This window comes from Thamnophis sirtalis, unplaced genomic scaffold, assembly GCF_051295495.1.
Source record: "Thamnophis sirtalis isolate CommonGarterSnake01/CBP01778 unplaced genomic scaffold, rThaSir2_p1.2 scaffold_1, whole genome shotgun sequence".
In the NCBI taxonomy this organism is placed as follows: domain Eukaryota; kingdom Metazoa; phylum Chordata; class Lepidosauria; order Squamata; family Natricidae; genus Thamnophis; species Thamnophis sirtalis.
In genome coordinates, this window is record NW_028261381.1 from 60,593,862 (window position 1) to 60,614,768 (window position 20,907).

The following is a 20,907-nucleotide window of genomic DNA, read 5'->3' on the forward strand; positions in this document are numbered from 1 at the left end:
GACTCATTAGGATCTGCTTTAGATTTCCTCTGCTCACAGTGACAGCAGCTCTATCATAATGGCCCTAGATTATGGATGGGAATTTGTGGTCCCAGACTCACTTTAAACTACTTTGGATGGCCCTCGGGGACTCCTCTAGCCATGACTGCTGAAAACTGTCAGTGTTTCCTCCTATGTTGATGTGAGTCTATAGTATAAGCCCTTAAAGTATGTATATTAGGGTAGTGGTGAAATTCAAAAAAAATTACTACTAGTTCTGTGGGTGTGGCTTGGTGGCATGGCAGGGGAAGGATACTGCAAAATCCCCATCCCCACCTCACTCTGGTGCCAGCCAGATGGTATTTGCTGGTTCTTCAAACTACTCAAATTTCTGCTACCGGTTCTCCAGAACCTGTCAGAATCTGCTGATGTACAACTGTATTAGGGTTAACAAAAGAAAAGAAAACTTATTCCTACCCATGTGTGCAATGTGGAACCACTTATTGCTAGATTTTAAAGGGGCTATTGACTATCAAAAATTTGCCTGCCTCCAAGAAAAAAATAAAAATAAAAAACAGGGTGAGTTACTTACAACCAATGGTAATGCCCTTCTCCAATTACACTGCTGAAATGCAGTAGCAAAGTACAGACATCAGATCGTTTGATTGTTCCTATAAAAATACCAAAACAAAATACTCCAGGAGGGTTGGTACACCTATTTTGGTTTCAACTCCCCCTCAAAAAGGTAGAAAAGGGGAGAGAGTTGCTACATCTTTTCAAGGTTACCACTTTGCCTTCAGAAGCTCAACATTGGGTGTTTACGGTCTGTTTCCTACCATTCATGTTGAGCAATATCCTTGTGGTTATCACATAGCTGGCTGAATAAAATATCTGCAATTTGTAACTCTTTGTTTTTGTCATAGTTGGATATTTAGATTGATACTGGACTTACATAGCTGGTGTTCTTCAAGAAGATAGGCAGGGACCTACTTCAGTCAGGGCACCGTGCTTATGTGTGCCTGTGAGAATGAACAAATAGGAAAGGCACTTGCAGGCATGAAGTACAACTTTATGTTTATTTTGCGCCAAACACATTACCATTTGTGAGATGGTGGCTTTGTACCAGTCCATGAATAAGAAGGAAGTCAATTGCTAGGCATATTTTTTGGGACTAAAATTCCCACAAGGGAATTCTCAGTTACATTCTCAGTGAGCACATATGAAGCTATTTTGCCCTCTTTACAAATTCAAAGGTAGACTATGCAATAGTCAATCCATGATGGAGTTGCATGCAGAAAGTCTCTGTCTTCAAAGCAGACAGTTTGACGTGTCGTGGAACTCTGAGCACCTAAACTAGAGGCCCAAAAGATACAGGACAATAAGGTAAAGTGGGTATGGCCAAGGTACACATTTGGGCAGAGCAAGGATTTTCCACTTTTCCTGAATGTTTGCAGGGCATGGTCTGGTAGTCGTGGTGCTAGTTGTGGTATACTTTTCATGTGTTTTCTGGTCTCAGAGGAGCAGGATACAGCATTGTTGACTTTTGGCAACTGTACCACTGATATTTTGAGATAGGATTAAATCGATGTGTGTGTGTGTGTGTGTGAGAGAGAGAGAGAGAGAGAGAGGGAGCCAGGGAGAGACAGAGAGACAGAGGCTGACTTTAGGTACCACATGTGGCCCTGGGACCTCTCTTGCTCTAAATAAGTTCTGCTTATGTCTGAACCTTGTCCATTCGCTTTAAAAATAAACATGGAAAAATTCTTTTGCAAGTGCTACTTTGGTTTTCACAAAAGCAACATCCTTCTACCACAGAGCATCTACCTCTGAGTATGGTTAGGACAAAACTTGCAACAAAGTGAATTTAAAAACCAAAACTGGATCTTGTGACTCTAGAGTAGGATTACTGGGAGTGAAAGTGCTACCATCTTGCTAGCTAGGCTTTCTGGCTATATGTTCTTCTGACCTACTGTAGCCCTGGTCCAGGGGATCTCAGAGTGAAGACAATCTCATGATTTGGGGCTGGGTTAGAGAGCCAAATATAGCATAGCAAAGAGATGAGATGGGAAAGTGAATCTAATTTAAAGCTTGGAAGTTGATGCATGATTAAAACTGCCCTGGGGTTTTTCTAGTGTTGGCATCCTTGTGTGACTCTGTTGTTACATCCTCAAACCCTCACAGCTTCAACCTTAAACTGTCTACTGTGGACCTCACCCCATTCCTAAGAGGTCCTTAAAAGGGGGGCGCATAAGCACACCAGTGTGCCTACCGTTCCTGTCCTACTGTCCCCATTTATTTGTATTCATTTCCTTTATTCATGTCCATGTTTACATTTATACCTGCTATCTTATACATATTTGACAAAATAATAAATACAAATACTAAGGAAAATGGGGGTAGGGGGAATGAGGGAGAACAAACATATTTTCCATTTCCATAAAACAGGTGTAGATATTTGTGTGGAATTTAGGAAGAGGAGATGATGTTTTCTTTTTCTTCTTGCAAAGTATGGATTCAATTGTCGTGGTCAGAAAATCAGACATATTTTTCTTACTATTGAAAAATCTTTTCAACAGCTAAAATCAGATTCCTTCAACCTGGTCTCCTCTCACCTCAGCAGAGCCCTGACTAATCTCCCTCCCTTTCATAATTAGGCCTAGTACTTGCATGCTCCTTTCCCCCTGTTCAATCATACCCACGCATCCACTTGGTCTGGCACTTTTCCATTTTTGGGGAAAGCTCTATATCTCCCATCAAGAATCCAACCTGCTTGTTCTCCCCCCCTCCAACCTCCTACAAGCTGGTTCTGTTCAGATGCATGAGTTTTTAAACCCCTCAGTTCCCTGATCTGATAGCCATGTTGGTTGGAGGAAGGTTGAAGTCCATCTGGAAAGTATCAGCCTGTGGGAAGCCTGACTTAAGAAAAGTTGCCCTGTTTTAAACAAGCTCTCTTGTTTAATGTCTCCTGGATCCACCTTTCTCAAGTGAACCAGCCTATTTCACTTACAGAGCTGTATGCAGTTATGGGTTTATTTAAAAATCCATCAAACCAAATATCCTACTTAAAGCTTATCTTTTTATCTTTTCTTCCTTGCAATAATAAATGCACCCACTCACAGAAAGATGATAGTTTTCATTGGCAGGTTATATCCAGTGTTAAAGTAGTAATTTGAAAAAAAAATGAATGTATGAATCAATATGCATCCATGGTAAAGCCAGCCTAGTGGGATGTTAGGTAGAAAGTTATTGATCTACAGTATTCACTTAAATACAGTGTTATGATTTTTTCCCCTACCTCTGAGCTCTCTTCTCAGAAAATAAACTTATTTTGATCATAGGCATCCATGCACAATATGGTTCCATGGCAAATGAGAGCTTACATCTTCAAAATATGAATATGTGAAGGGAAGGGAATGCTACTGTATTGATTAAGTGAATCCTATTATAAGAGCTGCGTATGTAGATGTTAGTTTGCAAGATAATAAAATGATGCATTTGAATATGGAACTTTCCAATCTTGCAATGAGTCAAAGACACTTTAAAGAAACCAAGCTTGAAAAGGAAGAAGATAGATGCTTAGGTAAGGTTCATGTTGGGCAGAGGTTGAGTAGAATACCTCTCCTTGGGGCCAACCTAATGTTAGGTAGAATGAGACAGGTGTTCCAGGCAACAGATGCTGGTAGAATACAGAAAAGTGTTGGGCTTGAGAGCTGCAAATCACACAGCCTTGTGTTCTTGAGCCAGCCCATGGTCTTCAGATTCCAGGAGAGATATTCTCCTATCTCTGGGTTGAAGGAGAATTCCTCCTGCAGTCCACTTAGCTTGTACACATGGAATGGGAGGGATGCTCCTTATTCTTGTCTTAGGCAGTAAAGTATCTTTGACAGAAGAGCTGTGCAGTTTCATTTCCACTTGCTTGTCTTTTCTGGCCACCTACCCACCCTTCCCCAATCCTGCAGGGGTTCAGAACCAAACATCTTCCAAGAAACCCAGGAATCGCAGCATCTTCCAATCGCTTTTTTGCTGCCTTTGCCATGACAACTCAGAGCCTATCCCTGTCAACAACAATGCCCCACTGCTGGTGGAAGAAAACGGTTCGGTGACCAAGGTACGTTGAGTTGTCTCTTTGATTCCTGGTGGGTTTTTTGGCCATCAAGGATCTTGCCTTACAGGATGGAACCAGTTTCTGATGCTCCTGAGAACAACACATCCATTTATCAGAAGGAACTCGTTAACAGTCTACCCCAACCCATGACTTTCCAGATACGTGGGATTGAAACACCCAGTGGTGGGTTCCTACCAGTTCAGCCCAGTTCAGCTGAACTGGGAGTAGGTTGGCAGTCTGGGTTGTTGGAACCAGCAGTGACCCAGGCCTTCCATACCCCCAAACTGGCTCTCCCGGCGGTGTCATAAGTGCCACCATCTTGTTTTTGGCTTCTGTGCATGCACAGAGCAATTTTCGTTGTATTGTGCATGCGCATGCAGCACACACCAAGCGTGTGCATGTGCATGGCACATCCCTGAGCGAACTGGCGGTAGCAGCTGTCGGAACCCACCACTGGAAACACCGTCCTCCTAGCAAGCAAAATAAATGATTGTGCACCATTGGGACAGGTGAATATTGTAGTCCAAACCATTCAATAGATACTATGTTGGGAAGGATACGTTATATTTAAGAAAAGGGCTGTTGTGCACACCCTTATTTCAGTTCATGATAATTCTACCCATTGAAAATTCTCAGGTCATGTTTAGCCCCAGGTAAAATTCCTGAGCTCCTTGATCAAGGGATAACATCCTAAACTTCAAAATAATAAAACTCCAGGCTGTAGGTTGGAGAAGGTGTGAAAATTTTAATGGATTTCATCAAGTGACATTAAGCCCTGAGAACAGAAAACAGTTTGAGAAATTAGGTTGCCCGTTGCAGTCCATTCACTATGCATCAGTCACCCTCTGCAATGCTTTAATTGTGTATTTGTACTTGGATAAGGAGAATTACCATATTTTTTGGACGATAAGATGCACCGGTGTATAAGACGCAGCAAGATTTTGAAGAGGTTAGTAAGAAAAAAAAGGTTTTGCCTTCCCTCAGCCCCCAGCAGCACTCTGCAGGCTTCATCAGGGCTGGGGTAAGACAAAAAAGCCTCTGTTTTTGTGAAAAATGGCCGTTTTTTGCCCATTTTTCGCAAGAATGGGATGCAATGGCATGCAAGGGCGGGGCCTCGGGAGGCCAAAAATGGCTGTATTTGTTGTGTAAGATGCACCAACATTTCCATGCTCTTTTAGGGGGCAAAAGGTGCATCTTATACTCCAAAAAATATGGTAGTTACATTCCACATAGATGGCATATCTGCTATGCCACCCAGTGTCAGGGTTGACACCCAGAGGTTGGAAAGAACTCTTTGAAATGTATTTGGCTGCAGATTTCATCACATGATCCCTTGTTGCTTAGCTGCCAATAGATAATGACAGGTGACACGCTTGAGGGGATGGGCAAGAAGAGTCGTAGCTGCCTTGCCTAGGATTTCTTTGATATCTAAGCTGCGAGATGGCAATCTAGTTAGAGATTGGGTTTCATCTATATTTGAAAGAACACTCTGTAATAGGACAAGTACCCAACTGGTATTTGCACTGGACTATACAAAAATCAAACATTAGCAACTTAAGCTATCCACCCACTAATTTTAGGGGAAAAAATTAAGACCTTCTTAAGACCCTTCTATATTTCTGGCATCCCTCAAGATTTGTAGCTTGTTGCCCATGGGGGCTGGGCTGCCAGAACATTAACACACTCATGTCATCACGTGATGTATCAGGACTGTTTTCCCCGTTCCCTAACTGGGCGAAGGCATGTCCAGCATGTGATGCATCTAGCCCACATGCCAGGAGTTTGACAGCCCTGCTCTAACCAATAGCAATTTTTTAAAAACGATGATAAAGAAGCCAAGTATGGTGCTAATGTATGAATTTCCTAATTTTGGGAGATCACCAGATCCTTTAATTATCCAGAGCCTCTGAGCTATCAACTCTCTTTAAACTCTGGCCCCAACCTGATTCATTTTTAGATCACCTGAGCCTTGATATACTAGTGCCCTCTATTGCCCAGTTGTATAACTGCTCATGCTTAGGCTTGGCTTCCAAACTTCTCCCTGTTTACAAGTGTAAAGCATCTCATTGCAGCTACTTTATTTTTGCAATCTATATTTTATAGCTATGGAATAATAAAATAGGGAATGGGTTATAGCGAACAGATAGGTAGACAGACAGACAAACAGACAGACAGACAGATGATGACTAGATAGACAGACAGATAGATAAAAATAGACAATGGATGGATGGATAGATAGATAGATATAGATGATTAGATAGATAGATAGATAGATAGATAGATAGATAGATAGATAGATACAGACAGACAGACAGACAGACAGACAGACATAGATAATTAATAGATAGATGATAGATAGATAGATAGATAGATACAAACAGACAGACATAGATAATGAATAGATAGATAGATAGATAGATAGATAGATAGATAGATAGATAGATAGATAGATAGATAGATAGATAGATAGATAGATACAAACAGACAGGCACACAGACAGACAGACATAGATAATGAATAGGTAGGTAGGTAGGTAGATAGATAGACAGACAGACAGACAGATAGATAGATAGATGAGAGAGAGAGAGAGAGAGAGAGATGATAGATAGATAGATAGATAGATAGATAGATAGATAGATAGATAGATAGATAGATAGATAGATAGATAGATAGAGTGGGCAGGCAGGCAGGCAAGCGAGACAGAGAGAGAGAGAGAGAGAGAGAGAGAGTCATTCTAATCCTCAAGTCTTTCTATCTTGGTTGCTGACTATCCTTTTGACTAATATTGTTCTATAGAGGACTGAGGACAGAGATTTTGATAACTGCCAAATATTCCTTGATGCCAATATGGGGAAGCAAACTAAAAGGAGACAGCATCCATTTTTCACAAAACACATGGAGGACCTCTGATTGTAGAGCATTCATGATCTTCACAGGTTAATTCCCATTGTCCCTCATACCAGGTGTCAGAGGTTGAAAGTCCTTGCTTCTGTATCTTTTTTAATCCAGATTTTAAACTTATGTGTACATGTTTCTCTGTCTTTCTTACCCTGCAGACCACAGTCAAATACCTATTGCCAGAAATCAAATCCCAAGATGCCAGTAAAATCTGTGTGGTGATTGACTTGGATGAGACATTAGTACATAGTTCCTTTAAGGTCAGTTCTTACGTACTTACCTCTCTTCCTCTTCCTTCCTTCCTTCCTTCCTTCCTTCCTTCCTTCCTCCCTCCCTCCCTCCCTCCCTCCCTCCTCCTCTTCCTCCTCCGCTGATTTTCATCCCAGGCAGTTCTATTAAGAGAGATTTTTAACAGCTGTTTTTAAAAACTTTCTTCATCAGAACAGCCTTCCCCAAACTTAGCCCCTCCAAACTATTGGAGTGGATGAAGGAAGGAGATACATGACTTATTTGTTGCCAGAGCAAAAATGGAAGCTGAGGTTGTTTCTGAAACCCAGGAAGTGTTTCCAACATAATTTTTTCAAAACCAGGGAGATGGATAGTGGGAAGAAGTCTTTTAGAAGGTGTGATTCACCTTGTGCTTCCTTCCTCCTCTCTAGCCGGTGAACAATGCAGATTTCATCATCCCAGTGGAGATTGACGGGGTCATGCACCAGGTATGGAATCTATGCTGGGAAATGGGAGAAGAGAGATTGTTGCCAACCTGGATGGTCCTAGTGTGGCAGACAAATTTCACATTAAATCTGAATTGGAATGGTTGTTATGGGAAACTCCTTGACAGCAGAGTGAGGGGAAAGGTCCATCTGGTAGTACAGCGTTGATTTCCATGAGAAGATCTTTCACTCAACCCTACCAAGTCCAGATCGGTTAAGAAAAATATGTCTGATCATTAGATCATATGAACCCAATGGTCTGATTCAACATATGGAAATCTCCTCTATACTTCTAAACACTGGTCAGGCTGAGCTGTGATGGAGCTGAGATTGAAATCGAAAACCTCCATATATATCGTGATTGCTATTCTCATTTACAAAGAGCTGCGGCTAGGTTCAAGTAATCCAGGATAGGCTGTAGGTACTGCAATCAGCCTGTTCTCGATTACTTGGCCTTGGAGGCAGCCAGCAGCATCATTCACAGTGGATGTGACAGTTATATGTGCTCGCTTTCAAAGAGGAATCGACAGCTCAGCATGCTTTGAATAGTTCCCAGATGAGATTGCCCAGTGACATCATTCCCTACCTCGGGAGTTTGAACCATTTCAGATGGGTGTTGTGTGCTGCGTGTTGAAATGTGGGGATCTTCTCGCTTTGATTCGTTGTGCAAAGGGTACAAGCTGTCTTTTCCCAGCCTTTCTTTGAATTGCAGAAGATCTTCAAGGTGGAGGTGTTCTTGACCTCTTTCTCAGTGCTCGGTAAAAATTCAGTAAGTAAAATCAGAGCAAGTGCCAGAGAATATCCGTATCTAGAAGTATCTTGGCTTCGTAGGTCAGAGTCTTTGAGGTTGGGGACCATATGTCTTCAGTGTTCTGCAGGGTATCAGTCCTTTGAGGTAGACCAGGCTTGAACACCAAAGTCATGAATAATAAAATGAACTTTTATTACAGGGTCCTAGTAACAGAATCGTGCAACTCTCCCCTCCCTGCACTTGTCCTAAAGAGAACTAGGCAGGGTCCAATTCCATGCTTTAGTCAAAGATTTCTCTTATTTGACTATTGCCTTGGCTACGGTTCTTCCTCCTGTTCTTCAAGCTTATTCTCACAGCCGATTACACAGCGTGAAGTGTGGCAGGTGTAGTTTTGGGCTACTGCTGCAAGAGAAGGACCATCCACACATCCCCTCTTCTAACCCAGCAGTGCCATTCTCGTGCCGATTTAACTTCTGTATGAAACCTTGGGGAGAGATCATCTGTCAGTTTGCAGTGAGGAATCCTCCACATCCTCATGATGCTCCACAGCAGTCCTCTCTGTTGTGACAGAGCTGCTGTGAAGCCCTAACCCAGTGTCTGGGGTGGGTTGAGGATCTGGATGGTAGGAACAAGCTGAAAGTAAATCCCAGCAAGCTGGAGCTTCTAAAACAGTTTTGTGGTTAGCTTTGGTTAGGGTTGCCCTCCCTCATTTGAATAGGTCAGGAGCTTAGCAATATTGCTAAACTCGTGGCTTCTGCTTGACTGAATATCAGGCCTTCAAGGAAGGCGAGATCAGGAAACAAGACCCAGCAAGAACTCCCGGAGGTCTATTTTATTGTTATACGGGCATAAGAACCAAATCTTCGAACCCTTCCCTCTGCCCTCTCTTATACCAAATCAAGGTGAGTTTATTATGGGCCTCTTTCTCTGACTTTTCTCAGGCCAAGGTGTCGTTTACTAGCCTTTTAATCTGCTAAGGGATCTTGCATTCTTTCTTATCTCTGCCTTTCTCTCCCCAGAGGTACTGTTTATCCAGGAGCAATCAGTTCCAACGATAATTCTGAATTTGATCCCGTAGAACACTATAGAAAATGCCTGTGACTTGGGTTCCTCCAGGATTCATGTCTCCTGCTGGAGCAGTAGGTGGAAGTCATGGCCAGGGAACTTTTACCCAGCTAGGCTGATACATTTGCAACCTTTATCTGGCAGTTGTGACTCATGCTCTTGGCGCAAGACACTTTCAGAGCACTGCAACAGGTTTTCTACATGGGGCTGCTTTTGAAGATGGCTTGCAAACTAGAGTTGATCCTAGTGGACAGCCTACTAACAGGGAAACATACCACTGCTGTGTGCCAAATTCAAAGATCTGCTTATAACCTAGGTAAAGGTTCCCATCGCATATATGTGCTAATCGTTCCTGACTCTAGGGAGCGGTGCTCATCTCCATTTCAAAGGCAAAGGCGCATTGAACACTGTTACCTTCCCACCAAAGGTGGTTCTTATTTTTTCTACTTGCATTTTTACATTCTTTCGGACTGCTAGGTTGGCAGGAGCAGGGACAAGTAACGGGAGCTCACTCCATTATGCAGCACTAGGATTCAAGCCACTGAACTACTGACCTTACTGATCAACAAGCTCAGTGTCTTAGCCACAGAGCCACCGTGTCTCTCTTATAATCTATAAAGTCTTATAAGGAGAGCTCCAGTTTGCTGTGAGGTCTGCCTCCCACAAATGGCATCTATCCATTCTGTGTGGTATTTAGGGGAGGAGATCAGAGGTGGGTTGCTAATCTTTTTACTTCTGGTTCGGGCGCTCTCTCGCATGCATGTGCAATACTTCTGTGCATGTGCAGAAGCGTCTGGGTGGGTGGGTGAGTGGAGCCTCCCACCACCGCTACTATCAGTTCGGCCGATCTAGGCTGAACTGGCAGCAACCCACCTCTGGAGGAGATACTTAGGATCCCCGCGCCTTGTGAGGTGAGCGGGACATGAACTGAAAGCAAACCATCTTAGGGTGACCCCCAATTCACAGGAACACCTCATTGCTGGACATGCACCTAGTCTCTCTGTTGTTGGTTTTCCACTAGGCAGGGAAAATCATTTTGTTTGAGGGGGGGGGGGAGAGATCCTAATTTTAGTGATTCAGCCATCTTGTTTAGTTGATATTTTATTCCGATCAGGTTTTTATTGTTTGGGCCAGTTTTGTGACTGCTTTTATACACAGTGCTTAATTGAATGTTAGGATATTATGTTCGATTGCTGTTGTCAACCTCCCAGAGTCTTGGAAGAAAGGCAGAATATTACATATGCAAGATACATAAATAAATAAATATCAGCCATTTTCTGGGCAACATGTTTTGCCATCTAGTGTTCAGGTAGGCTTATTCTGATGCTGATCACTGCCTTCTTTGAGAGGAACTGGGTCCATCGGTTTGTGGGCCAAGAAGGTAGGATGTGGAGGCCCCGTCTTCAACTTGTTCCATGATCCCCTTCCATGATTTCTCTTACTCTCACCAGGTGTATGTACTGAAGCGACCCCATGTGGATGAGTTTCTGAGGCGGATGGGTGAGCTCTTTGAGTGTGTACTCTTCACTGCTAGCCTGGCAAAGGTACGATTCTCCTCCTTCTCCTATCGTCCTGCTTTCTTATGAAGTAATCAGAGTAATGGCCTTCAATTTGGAGAAAGTTAGCCAACAGAAAGACAGAGTTTAAGAAGATCTCATGGCAACCTTTCTATCCAGTTGACCTCTTGATCCATTCTAAACTCAGAATTAATCCAAAAATCCTGGTCCCCAGGATCCATCTTCCCTCTTGCAAGCTGCAGTAAAAAGCAATTCCCACTTATCTGAAACAAGACTCTGTGCTTTGGATTTTCTCTTCTTCCCAGGATTTCTGTAATATTTTGCTCGATGAAGAATTCTGAAACATATCAGAGCCGGGACTTTTCTTTTGTACCATTTTCCTTGATCCTAAAAAAGCAAATGTTCTACAAGTAGACCTTGACTTAGAATCACAACTGGGAGCAGAGCATTTGTTAAGGGAGTTGCACCAGATTTTATGACCTTTTTGCCACAGTTGTTAAATGAATCAGAGCAGTGGTTAAGTGAAATGGGGTCATTGAATGAATCCGGATTCCCCCGTTAACTCTGCTTGCCAGAAATCAGGCGAGAAGGTTGCAAATGACTCTGGGATGCTACAACAGTTGTAAATACATGATGTCCCAAAGGTGCTTTCTCAAGAGGCAACTGAACTTTCTCCTTTTTCTTTGAAGACATTTCACTTCTCATCCAAGAAGCTTCTTCAGCTATGACTGGATGGTGGGGAATGGAAGGATTTATATTCCTTGCAGACAGCTGGTCATTTGCATTCTTTTGTTGAGTCATTGAGGCCACCTGGAGGTTTATCTGTGTCATCAGGGTCACCTGAGTAGTGCAAATGGGTGTGGAACCTTCTTGGAACTGTTGAAAGGACTGTGTTGTAGACTGGAGATAGATAATGTTATATCCCACATCCTCTGTTGAAAGAGGGCTGTTCAATTTTAACATAGATGGCCTCTTTGACCCCTCTTTCAAACCAGTGGTCCTCTCCACCCAAAATGTGGACTTTGCTATCTTCGCAAGAGTGATCTCTGTCTTTTAAATGCAACCATGGCCTAGATGACTTAAGAACCTCCAGAGACATAAATGCATGGTGGTTACCAAGTACCCAAAATTTGATCTCGTGATAGTGGGGAAGCTGCGACAGTCATACATGCAAGGACCAGTTGTAAGTCAGTTTTCCAGTGCCATTGTATTTTTAAAGGTCACTAAACAAATGATTGTAAGCCGAGGACTACCTGTACTGTACAAGTCTTATTTTTCTCTGTCTTTTGCAATTAAAAGACAATGTGGACGGAGTCATCAGTAGAAATCTGCTTTAATTAACAATTAGTTGGAAAAGCCAGACCTCTTCTGGGGAAAGAGTTTACCAATCTTTATTTCCAATTTAGCCCCACGGAATGCAAAACTTTCAGGATTTTGGCAGGAAATAAATCAATAGGAATAAATAGTATGCCCTGATACTACACACATGCATACTCTCTTCCCATTAGAACGTCTGGAGAATCTAGTCAAACTACTTTTCCTTATCACCTGTTGGTCCTCCAATTTTAGTATGCCGATCCGGTGGCTGATCTGCTGGACAAGTGGGGAGCCTTCCGCACTCGGCTCTTTCGTGAGTCATGTGTCTTCCACCGGGGTAATTACGTCAAGGACCTCAGCCGCCTGGGACGCGATCTCACACGGATCATCATTGTAGACAATTCACCGGCCTCTTATGTCTTCCACCCTGATAATGCTGTAAGTAGGGGTGGGGTAGCTAGCAACTTTCTAAATGAGGGGGGGGGACTGTATCAATTTGGAAGCCTTGCCCTCTGCACTGTCTCTTGAACAGATCTGAAAATACATGGCTGAAGAAGAAGGCAAGGGGGATAGTTTTCTACTTGGTACTTGTGCCCAAGAAGTCTTTTTCTTAACACCATGCATTGTGCAGATGTGTGTGTGTGTGTTTTTCAATTGAAAGTTAAATAGTAGAGCAGTATAATATGCAATCCATAGCACCGTATAAAGAAGTGCTTGTATGAAATAGTTGCTCCCTGTAGCCTTACTTGAATCACCGACAGCCGCCAATGCAGTAACCCCTTACCTCTTTTCACCCCTGGCAGGTGCCTGTGGCTTCGTGGTTTGACAACATGGCTGACACGGAGCTGCTCGACTTGCTGCCTTTCTTTGAGAGACTCAGCAAAGTGGATGATGTATATACTGTGCTAAAGCAACAGCGGACTACTAGCTAGTGACCAATGGAGGGGGCAGGGCTTTGGGCAGGGGATGTCGGAGGGGCAGGTGTGCCCATTTTGGCTGCTTTCTTTTGCTGACCTGTTCCCTCGACCTCGACAAGCAATGCAGTGCCCAGGAAACCCTGCAGGAGGCAGCAGAGAGCAATTATTCCTGTGAGGCACCAGAAGAAACTCCAGCATCTGAATATGATCTTGAACCCCAGAAAGGAAACCTCCTTGCTGCTATGGTTCACAGTTTCTCCCCTTGGATTATGGGTTGCAGAAACCAGGACATCAGCCCCTTTCTCTACACACACACACACACACACACAAACACACACACACACACACACACACACAAAACATCAAATGTAACCAAAGCTACCATCCAACTATGGTCCTTTCCCTTCTAATCAGAACAGTTTTCCACTCGTTTCCTGCCATCTTGGGGGAAAGATACACAAGTCTCTTTCCCGGGTATTCACTGCACTTCATTGTTGTAACTGTTCGTATATCTCCATTGTCCTCATTGCAGGAAAAGTGATTTCTAAAATCACCTATCGGCTAGGAAGAGCCCAGATTGAAAATATTCAAGAAAAGGTGGAGAAGAAAAGCTAAAAAGAACAAGCAGAACTAATGTGATGTGGATGGGGCAGGGATACAGAAAAGTGATAGAAAGATGTGAGCAGGGGTTTGGCTTTTTTAGTGGCCTCATCTCCGCCCTTAAAGGAGAAAATGTGTCTGCTTCTTCAAAAGGCTTAGATTTTTACTTGAAATTTAAGCTGGATCTTTTCACAAAGGGGCTGTGGAAAGTGTATAACTATTACACATAAGCTATCTCTTGGGACTAATAGTGAGGTCAGTTTTGTCTTTTGCTCCTCTTGGAAATATCTCCCCCTCCCCTTATGGGAAAATTTCTAACTTTCCAAATACAGTGAGGGGAGAAGAGAGAGACTGGAAGAATTCCCAGTTTCACTCATTTGTTTCCCCCTCTAAGCTAGACATCAGAAGGGCTGGAGATGTTTCGTAAGGAGGAGAGAGAGAGAAAATCAGGTGTGCTTCTTCCTCCTGAGACATAGGGTGAACCAGCTATGTCACCTTTACTAGCAAAAAAATAAGAGGAGTTGAAGGAGCTCCAGCTTACACAAGTCCCTCTTTTTTTTTTAATCTCTGGAAATACAGTAGATCTCTCACTTCTGTGACTGATTGTATTGGGATAATATGGTTCATGATACAAACATTTGCTTAGGAGCAGTGGTGGGATTCAAATAATTTAACAACTGGTTGTCTGCCCTAATGACCAGCTGGGTAGGTGGGACTTGATGGTCATGTGACTGTGTGGGCGTGGCCAACTTAACGTCATTCATGTTGATGGGTGCTTCGCCTTAGCTGTTACAATGTAATAAGGGTTAACCGGAGAGGCAGCTTCTGTAAGCAGGGCAATAAAGATCAGGCTAGAAACAACACCAGAATGTTTCCTTCCTGCCTCCCTTACAGGATTAGCCCTGTAAAGTGGGAAAAAACAAAATGAGATTTCTTCCAACAACCGGGTCTCCAAACTGCTTAGAAAATTAACAACCGGTTCTCCCGAATAGGTATGGACTGGCTGAATCCACCACTGCTTAGGAGGAAAGGCTGAGGTGGCATTGGGAGGCAGAGAAGGGCCTCCTTAAGATGTGAAATATGGCTGACAAGAAATAAAATTCTGTGGGAAGGACAGAATGAAGGAAAGGACAGTCAAGTTCTATAATTAAGAGTCTCCAATGTTAAAGAACAGAAGCTGGGAAGCCATGGTTCCATATGTTGCTGAGGAACATTCATGATGAGGTAGAATCAAGGGATCCTAAAGCAATAGCTGGAGAGCCACAGATCCCTCCCACAGCTTAGAGAAATGATTAGTGATACTGTCCTACAGTATTTACGTTGAATGCTTTGGAATCGTCCTCTTTGCACCTCCATATTTTGTGTCAGCGCTGGCTCCTTCCTCCTTCAACCTTTAAGCTCCTTTTCATCTTCTCAGTGACAGCATACAACATCAGTCAGAATTAGACTAAACACAGAGATGAGGTGTGGGAGGTGTATTCCTTGTCTGCTGTGGTTTTTTTTTGTCTTGTGTTACAGTCGGTGCCTTCAAATCCCACTGTCTCCCTAGAAATCTGTAACTTTTCTGGATTTGCGGAGTATGTGGGGGAAATTGTGCCTTTTAGAATCAACAGACTTGCTGGTATAGCATGAGGAGGAGAAAGCAGAGTCAAGTGTGCCAAAACGAGGTGTCTCCATTTCTGCTGCTTTGTCCACAGTGCGGGGGGTGGGTGGGTGTTGTTTTCCCCAAGGTGATGCTTCAGCAAAACTAAGCTGACTCATCCTTACAGTTCACGATGTTTCTTCCTATTTTTCCCCCAATATCTTTGAAGCCTGTTTAATAGGAGAGAATTTTGATACCAAACAAGAATTTTCTTGGAACTCTACCTAGTTACTATTTCTGCTAATGGATTTGCCTTGGTTTCTCTCCAGTGCCATCTTAAATTTGCCTTAAAATATTTTTGGGATGTAAGAATTCCTTGTGCCTTTGCCTATTTCTCTTTTTTATTATTATTAAGATGCCCAAGAATCTAACTCAGGCATAGGCTACTGCAAATCTTGGTAGCTCGTTTTTGAACTTCACTGCTGTCTTCTTCAACATGAACCAACAATTAAATTTACTGTTACAATGGACCAGAAATGGTTAATGTATCTAATCACTGCTGGCCTACACCTGACCAGAAAGTTCTGATTAACCTACTGCTCCCTCTTACTAAGAGTGACAGGATGTTCAGAAATCTTTTAAATTGGGCATTGCAACCACAACTGTCAGATCAGGTATGTTTAAAGTTGATCATTAAATTCAGCAGGTCATCTTTCAACAATGCAAACTGCAGATTCCTTGAACAGGAGATAAATATGTTCCTTTTTATTTTCTATTTATTTTCCCCCAAAAAGAACCATTAAAAAGACAGCATTGTTCTAACAATCTGAAGAGAGTGGAAGAAAGGAAATATAATCGAGAGTCAAAGAAGAGAAACTTTGTTTTTCTTTAAGACTACTGTCATCTTCCCCACCCCCTTCTGCTTCTTGCAGGTATGGCATCTATTGCTAGTACTGTATGGAAAGACTCTGTAGGTCTAAAGTCTTTCCTTAGCAGTCCTTGAGAAATTGAACCTGGCGATTTTCTCAATGGCTTGCCAGATTTGCACTTCCTGGATAAACGTGCATTGAAACACTGAAAATATGCATTGGATAACTTTCTCCACATTTTATAGTTCTTCAAATGTTGTATCACGGTTTTCAGCAGCGAAACTTTATCAAAACACATTTTAAAATGTACAGTATTTCTAAAAAAAAAATTTTTGAACTTGATGTTGAGGCAAAAGTAAAATTTATTGCAAAATGATCTCTAATCATTCCATATGATTTTTTAAGCCAATCTATGTTAATGTCAGGTTGAATTAACAAGGAATTCTCTTGTGGTGTTTTAAGGCTGGTTTTTGTTGTTTCTCCAACCACAGAAATCCCTGGGGGGGCAAAGTAAAATAAAATGGTTATAATTTATGCACACACAGGTTGGGCAGAAAACTGTTAAGAAAGAGTGAACTTTCTTTTGTGTAAACTTAGATTGCATATTTCTTTGCTGCTTCAATGGATCATCTTGATTTAAGGATGGCATCAACCTCCTTTGGCATGTACATAGTTTTTCCCATTGGGGTAGCTAAATTTGGCCTGAACTGTATCTTTTTTCCCCCTTTTCTCACCCTACCTCAGTTGCCTCCTTAATGCTGTGCTTGATGGTATAAATTGAGAAATTGTTTCATTCTGGCAGGACCAAGAAATCTTTTCCTCCCTCCCCCTACCCCCCAAAGAGGCCAAAGGCCAACTTGGACCCATTAGCTCCCACAAACCAAAAGATCCCCCTTTAAAATTAATCCAAATTTGTAGGGAGTTGCAAATTTGTGAGGATTACTTTTTCTTTTTTACAGAATGTAGAGAGAAATTTAATTGGGCATGTTTTTTAGATTATATAAATATGTATACCATGTATATATGTGTGTATATATATATAATAGGAAAAAATAGGAAAATATGGAATGAGAAAAAGTATGATTTTTATAGCTGTATTTTAATGCTGTTCATGGGAGATGGTGATTATTTTTGTGTGTTTTGTTGTCATTTCTGATATAAAAGAAAATGCATTGGGAATGTTTTCTGCCCATGAGTTGATACTTCTATTCAGAGAGCCTCTGCCATCTCTACCAAGTGCCTGGAGCCTCCCCTGCCTTTCTTTGAGGCAAAGGAATGAAATAATCCACACAGTATTGGTCAGGGTCAGTGTTACTAGCCACATTAGCTAAGAGTTAACATGAAACCAAGTCAAGGGTCTCATTCCACAGAAAATTCATTTTTTCCATCTGCATCAGAGGTGGGGTCCTACCGGTATGGACCGGTTCGGTCGAATAGGTTAGTAATTCGGCTGGACATGTGACCATACCTGTTCTATCCTGAGCACCACCATCTTTATTTTCTGTTCTGCACATGCGCAGAACAATCTTCATTGGAAAAAAACACACCAAATCAGTAGTAATGCTGGCAGGAACCCACCCCTATACAGAGCCCAAAATTGTTCCGTGGAAGAGAAATAACTTCTTTCTCCTCTTTCTACTTTCCTTTTTCACATATTTGTGCTTTTATCCACTTTTCCCTTCTCCACTGCTTTCTGTTGCCACCGGAGACTGGTTCTCATACCAACCCACCCCATCATTCATCCTTCAGGGTAGCAGCAAACAAGCCCTCTTTAAACAGCTGCTTGAGTGATGCCTCTCTCACTTTCTCCATAGAATTGCCTTCCTACCTCCTGTTTCATTTCTTGTATTAGGAAGGCTAAAGGTTCAGTGCCAGCAAGCCAGTTTCAACTCTTAAAAGAGTATTGGTAAACTCAGCACTTTGCTGGGATTGCTTTTCTCAGTGCCAGCTTCAGTACTCCAAGGAGCCACACAAATCTCCATGTAGATATGCCAAGGAACTGAGATAGGTTGGCTAAACCATGCTCCTGGATTTTTTGAAGTGGCTGAATAAGATGCCACATTCACGGCTCACATGATTAATGTTACTAGTTCTCCTCCCCGTGAATGGAGAAATTGTTCCCCATTCAGGTTTTTCAGGCTGTCTGTATCCGAGGACCACAAGCTGAATCTTTAATCATGAATATGAGAATGTGTGATAAAATTTCCAATCGAAAGTGCCTTCTTGTGAGAGTCAAAACTGTAACATAATCTCTGAAGAAAAAATATATATACAAAACTGTAAAAAGAGTCTCTCTGTCTTTTTGTGTAACAGAAAGTGAAAGCTGTGTGGGTAGAGAGATTTAAAAAGAAGAAAAGCAATTACTTTTATTTATCCAGCCTTGTTTATGTAAAGGAGCGTCTCTGGTTTTCCATCTCATTCACTCATAAGGGACACGGTGTCTCAGTGGCTAACACATGGAGATCATAACGGTCGGCAGTTCAGTGGTTCGAATCCTTAGTGCTGCATAACAGAGTGAGCTCCCGTTACTTGTCCCAACTTCTGTCAACCTAGCAGTTCGAAAGCACATAAAAATGCAAGTAGAAAAATAGGAACCACCTTTGGTGGGAAGGTAACAGTGTTCAGTGCGACTCGGCATTTAGTCATGCTGGCCACATGCCCACGGAGACCTCTTCGGACAGCACTGGCTCTTCGGCTTTGAAACGGAGATGAGCACCGCCCCCTAGAGTGGGGAACTACTAGCACATGCAGTATGTGCAAGGAGAACCTTTACCATTCACTCATAGGTCAGTAGTTTTCCTTGTCTGATAGAATCTCTGGGAAAAAGACTTATAATGGCATGTTATGCAGCTTATTTTTTTAATTGGCCTTAAAACAGACTTGTTAAATTTTAAAAGGCTTAACTATTTTATTTTATTAAACCTCTCCAGGGTCTTAGAAGAGAGTTTTCTAAGTGAGAACTCCAGGTCTGTTTCCTTGAGTTGTGTAAATCACACCATTGTTTTGTCTCCTGCTACCCATGGAAATCGGGGGGGGGGGGGGCTTTTAAGGTAGCTCACAGTGATAAAAAAGTATCCTGCCCAGTACAAATGATTTTTTGAAAGCTTTTGAATATTTGTCTTCATAGGATCATTGGTCTGTTTTTTGAAGCAAATTGGAGACAGAGGGTATAATAGACATACAGGTAGTCTCTGACTTATAACATTTAGTGACTATTCAAAGTTACAACAGTACTGAAAAAATTGACTTGTAACTCTTTTTCACACTAACGAAACTTTGAAGCATCCCAATGACCATGCAATCAAAATTCAGACGCTTAGCAGCTGGTTCATACTTATGACCATTGCTGTGTTCCAAGGTTGCTTGTCAGAAGACCCTTTTGCCACCTCCTGACAAGCCAAGTCAATGGGAAAGCCAGGTTCACTTAGCCGGAGTACTAACTTATCAACTGCAGTGAGTTACTTAACAATCATGGCCAGGAAGATCATAAAATGGAGCAATACCCACTTAACAAATGTCTCACTTAACAACAGAAATTTTGGGCTCAATTGTGCTCTTAACTTGAGGACTATCTGTATATGATAATTTTAGGGCTTAGAAAAAGGTTATTTTTCTGATACAGCAGGCAAAGCCAAACCAGGAGACATTTTCCACTATTTTATCCCTGCGTTTTTTATTCAAAACCCATTGAGGAAGATATTTGCTCTGCTTATGTTGCTTTTTTTAAAAAAAATAAACAATTTGGATTGCTTGTCCTAATTGGAGAGCTGGAAATATTACAGGCAAGAGAAGTTATCACCACCATTATGAACAAAAAGTCAAAGTAAGGGTGAGGAATGGGTGTGTAACCCTCTAAATGTTGGAACACAGGTTCCATTATTTGAAGGGTCACAGATGCCTACATCTGGATTGAAGGAACTGGACAAATTTATGGGGAGAGGTCAGTTAGTGGTTTTGGCCATGAATGCTGTATTCCATATTAAGAGGGAGTATAATCCTCGTGAAGAAATACTAAGCTAAATTAGAATGTCCTCCTCAGGTGCCTGTGAGCTTTTTAAACTGGTTGGGTGGACACTGTGGGAAATAAAAGCTTTTATTAGAATTGCAGTAAGCAATCTAGTGCTGTTTATGTGCTTGGGACACCACAGTTCCATTAAATTCTGGCCAGTATTGTCAATGGTAAAGAATGATATTAATTAACAGTCCTACATCTGGAGAGCATCAGAGTGGAGAAGCGTATAGTAACATCTCAGGTTCCCCCTGGTTCTAGGCCAGTGATGGTGAAGCTTTTTCGCCTCAGGTGCCAAAAGCACGAGCACACAAGCTATTGCGTGCACTCACGTGCCCACCCCATAACAATGCCTCCCCATGCTGTGCCCCCTGTGCATGCGCACGTGACACTCAACCCTCTGCCCGTGCATGTGCGCGCATCTTTCTAGGAGCCTGGGGAGGGCGAAAACGGCCTCCCCCACCCCCCAGAGGCCCTCCGGAGGCCAGAAACAGCCCATTTTCTGACTTCCTGTTTCCGTGTTGGGCCCTTTTTTGCCCTCCGGAGACTTCAGGGAAGCCTCCTAAAGCCTCCGTAGGGCAAAAA

At 42.4% G+C, this 20,907-nt stretch overlaps 2 protein-coding genes across 2 annotated transcripts in view; both read left to right on the forward strand.

The window, feature by feature from the left end:
* Positions 1-18,599, forward strand: part of CTDSP1 (CTD small phosphatase 1) — a 29,296-nt gene extending 10,697 nt beyond the window's left edge. The window contains exons 2-7 of the mRNA XM_014071050.2: positions 3,939-4,087; positions 7,141-7,242; positions 7,642-7,698; positions 10,963-11,055; positions 12,598-12,783; positions 13,149-18,599. Coding sequence (XP_013926525.2) covers positions 3,939-4,087; positions 7,141-7,242; positions 7,642-7,698; positions 10,963-11,055; positions 12,598-12,783; positions 13,149-13,277 — 716 coding nt within the window. The 3' untranslated portion in view covers positions 13,278-18,599. The remainder of the gene's footprint in view (positions 1-3,938; positions 4,088-7,140; positions 7,243-7,641; positions 7,699-10,962; positions 11,056-12,597; positions 12,784-13,148) is intronic.
* SLC11A1 (solute carrier family 11 member 1) overlaps positions 1-20,907 on the forward strand; it is a 228,640-nt gene that overhangs the window by 90,544 nt on the left and 117,189 nt on the right. The window lies entirely within an intron of this gene.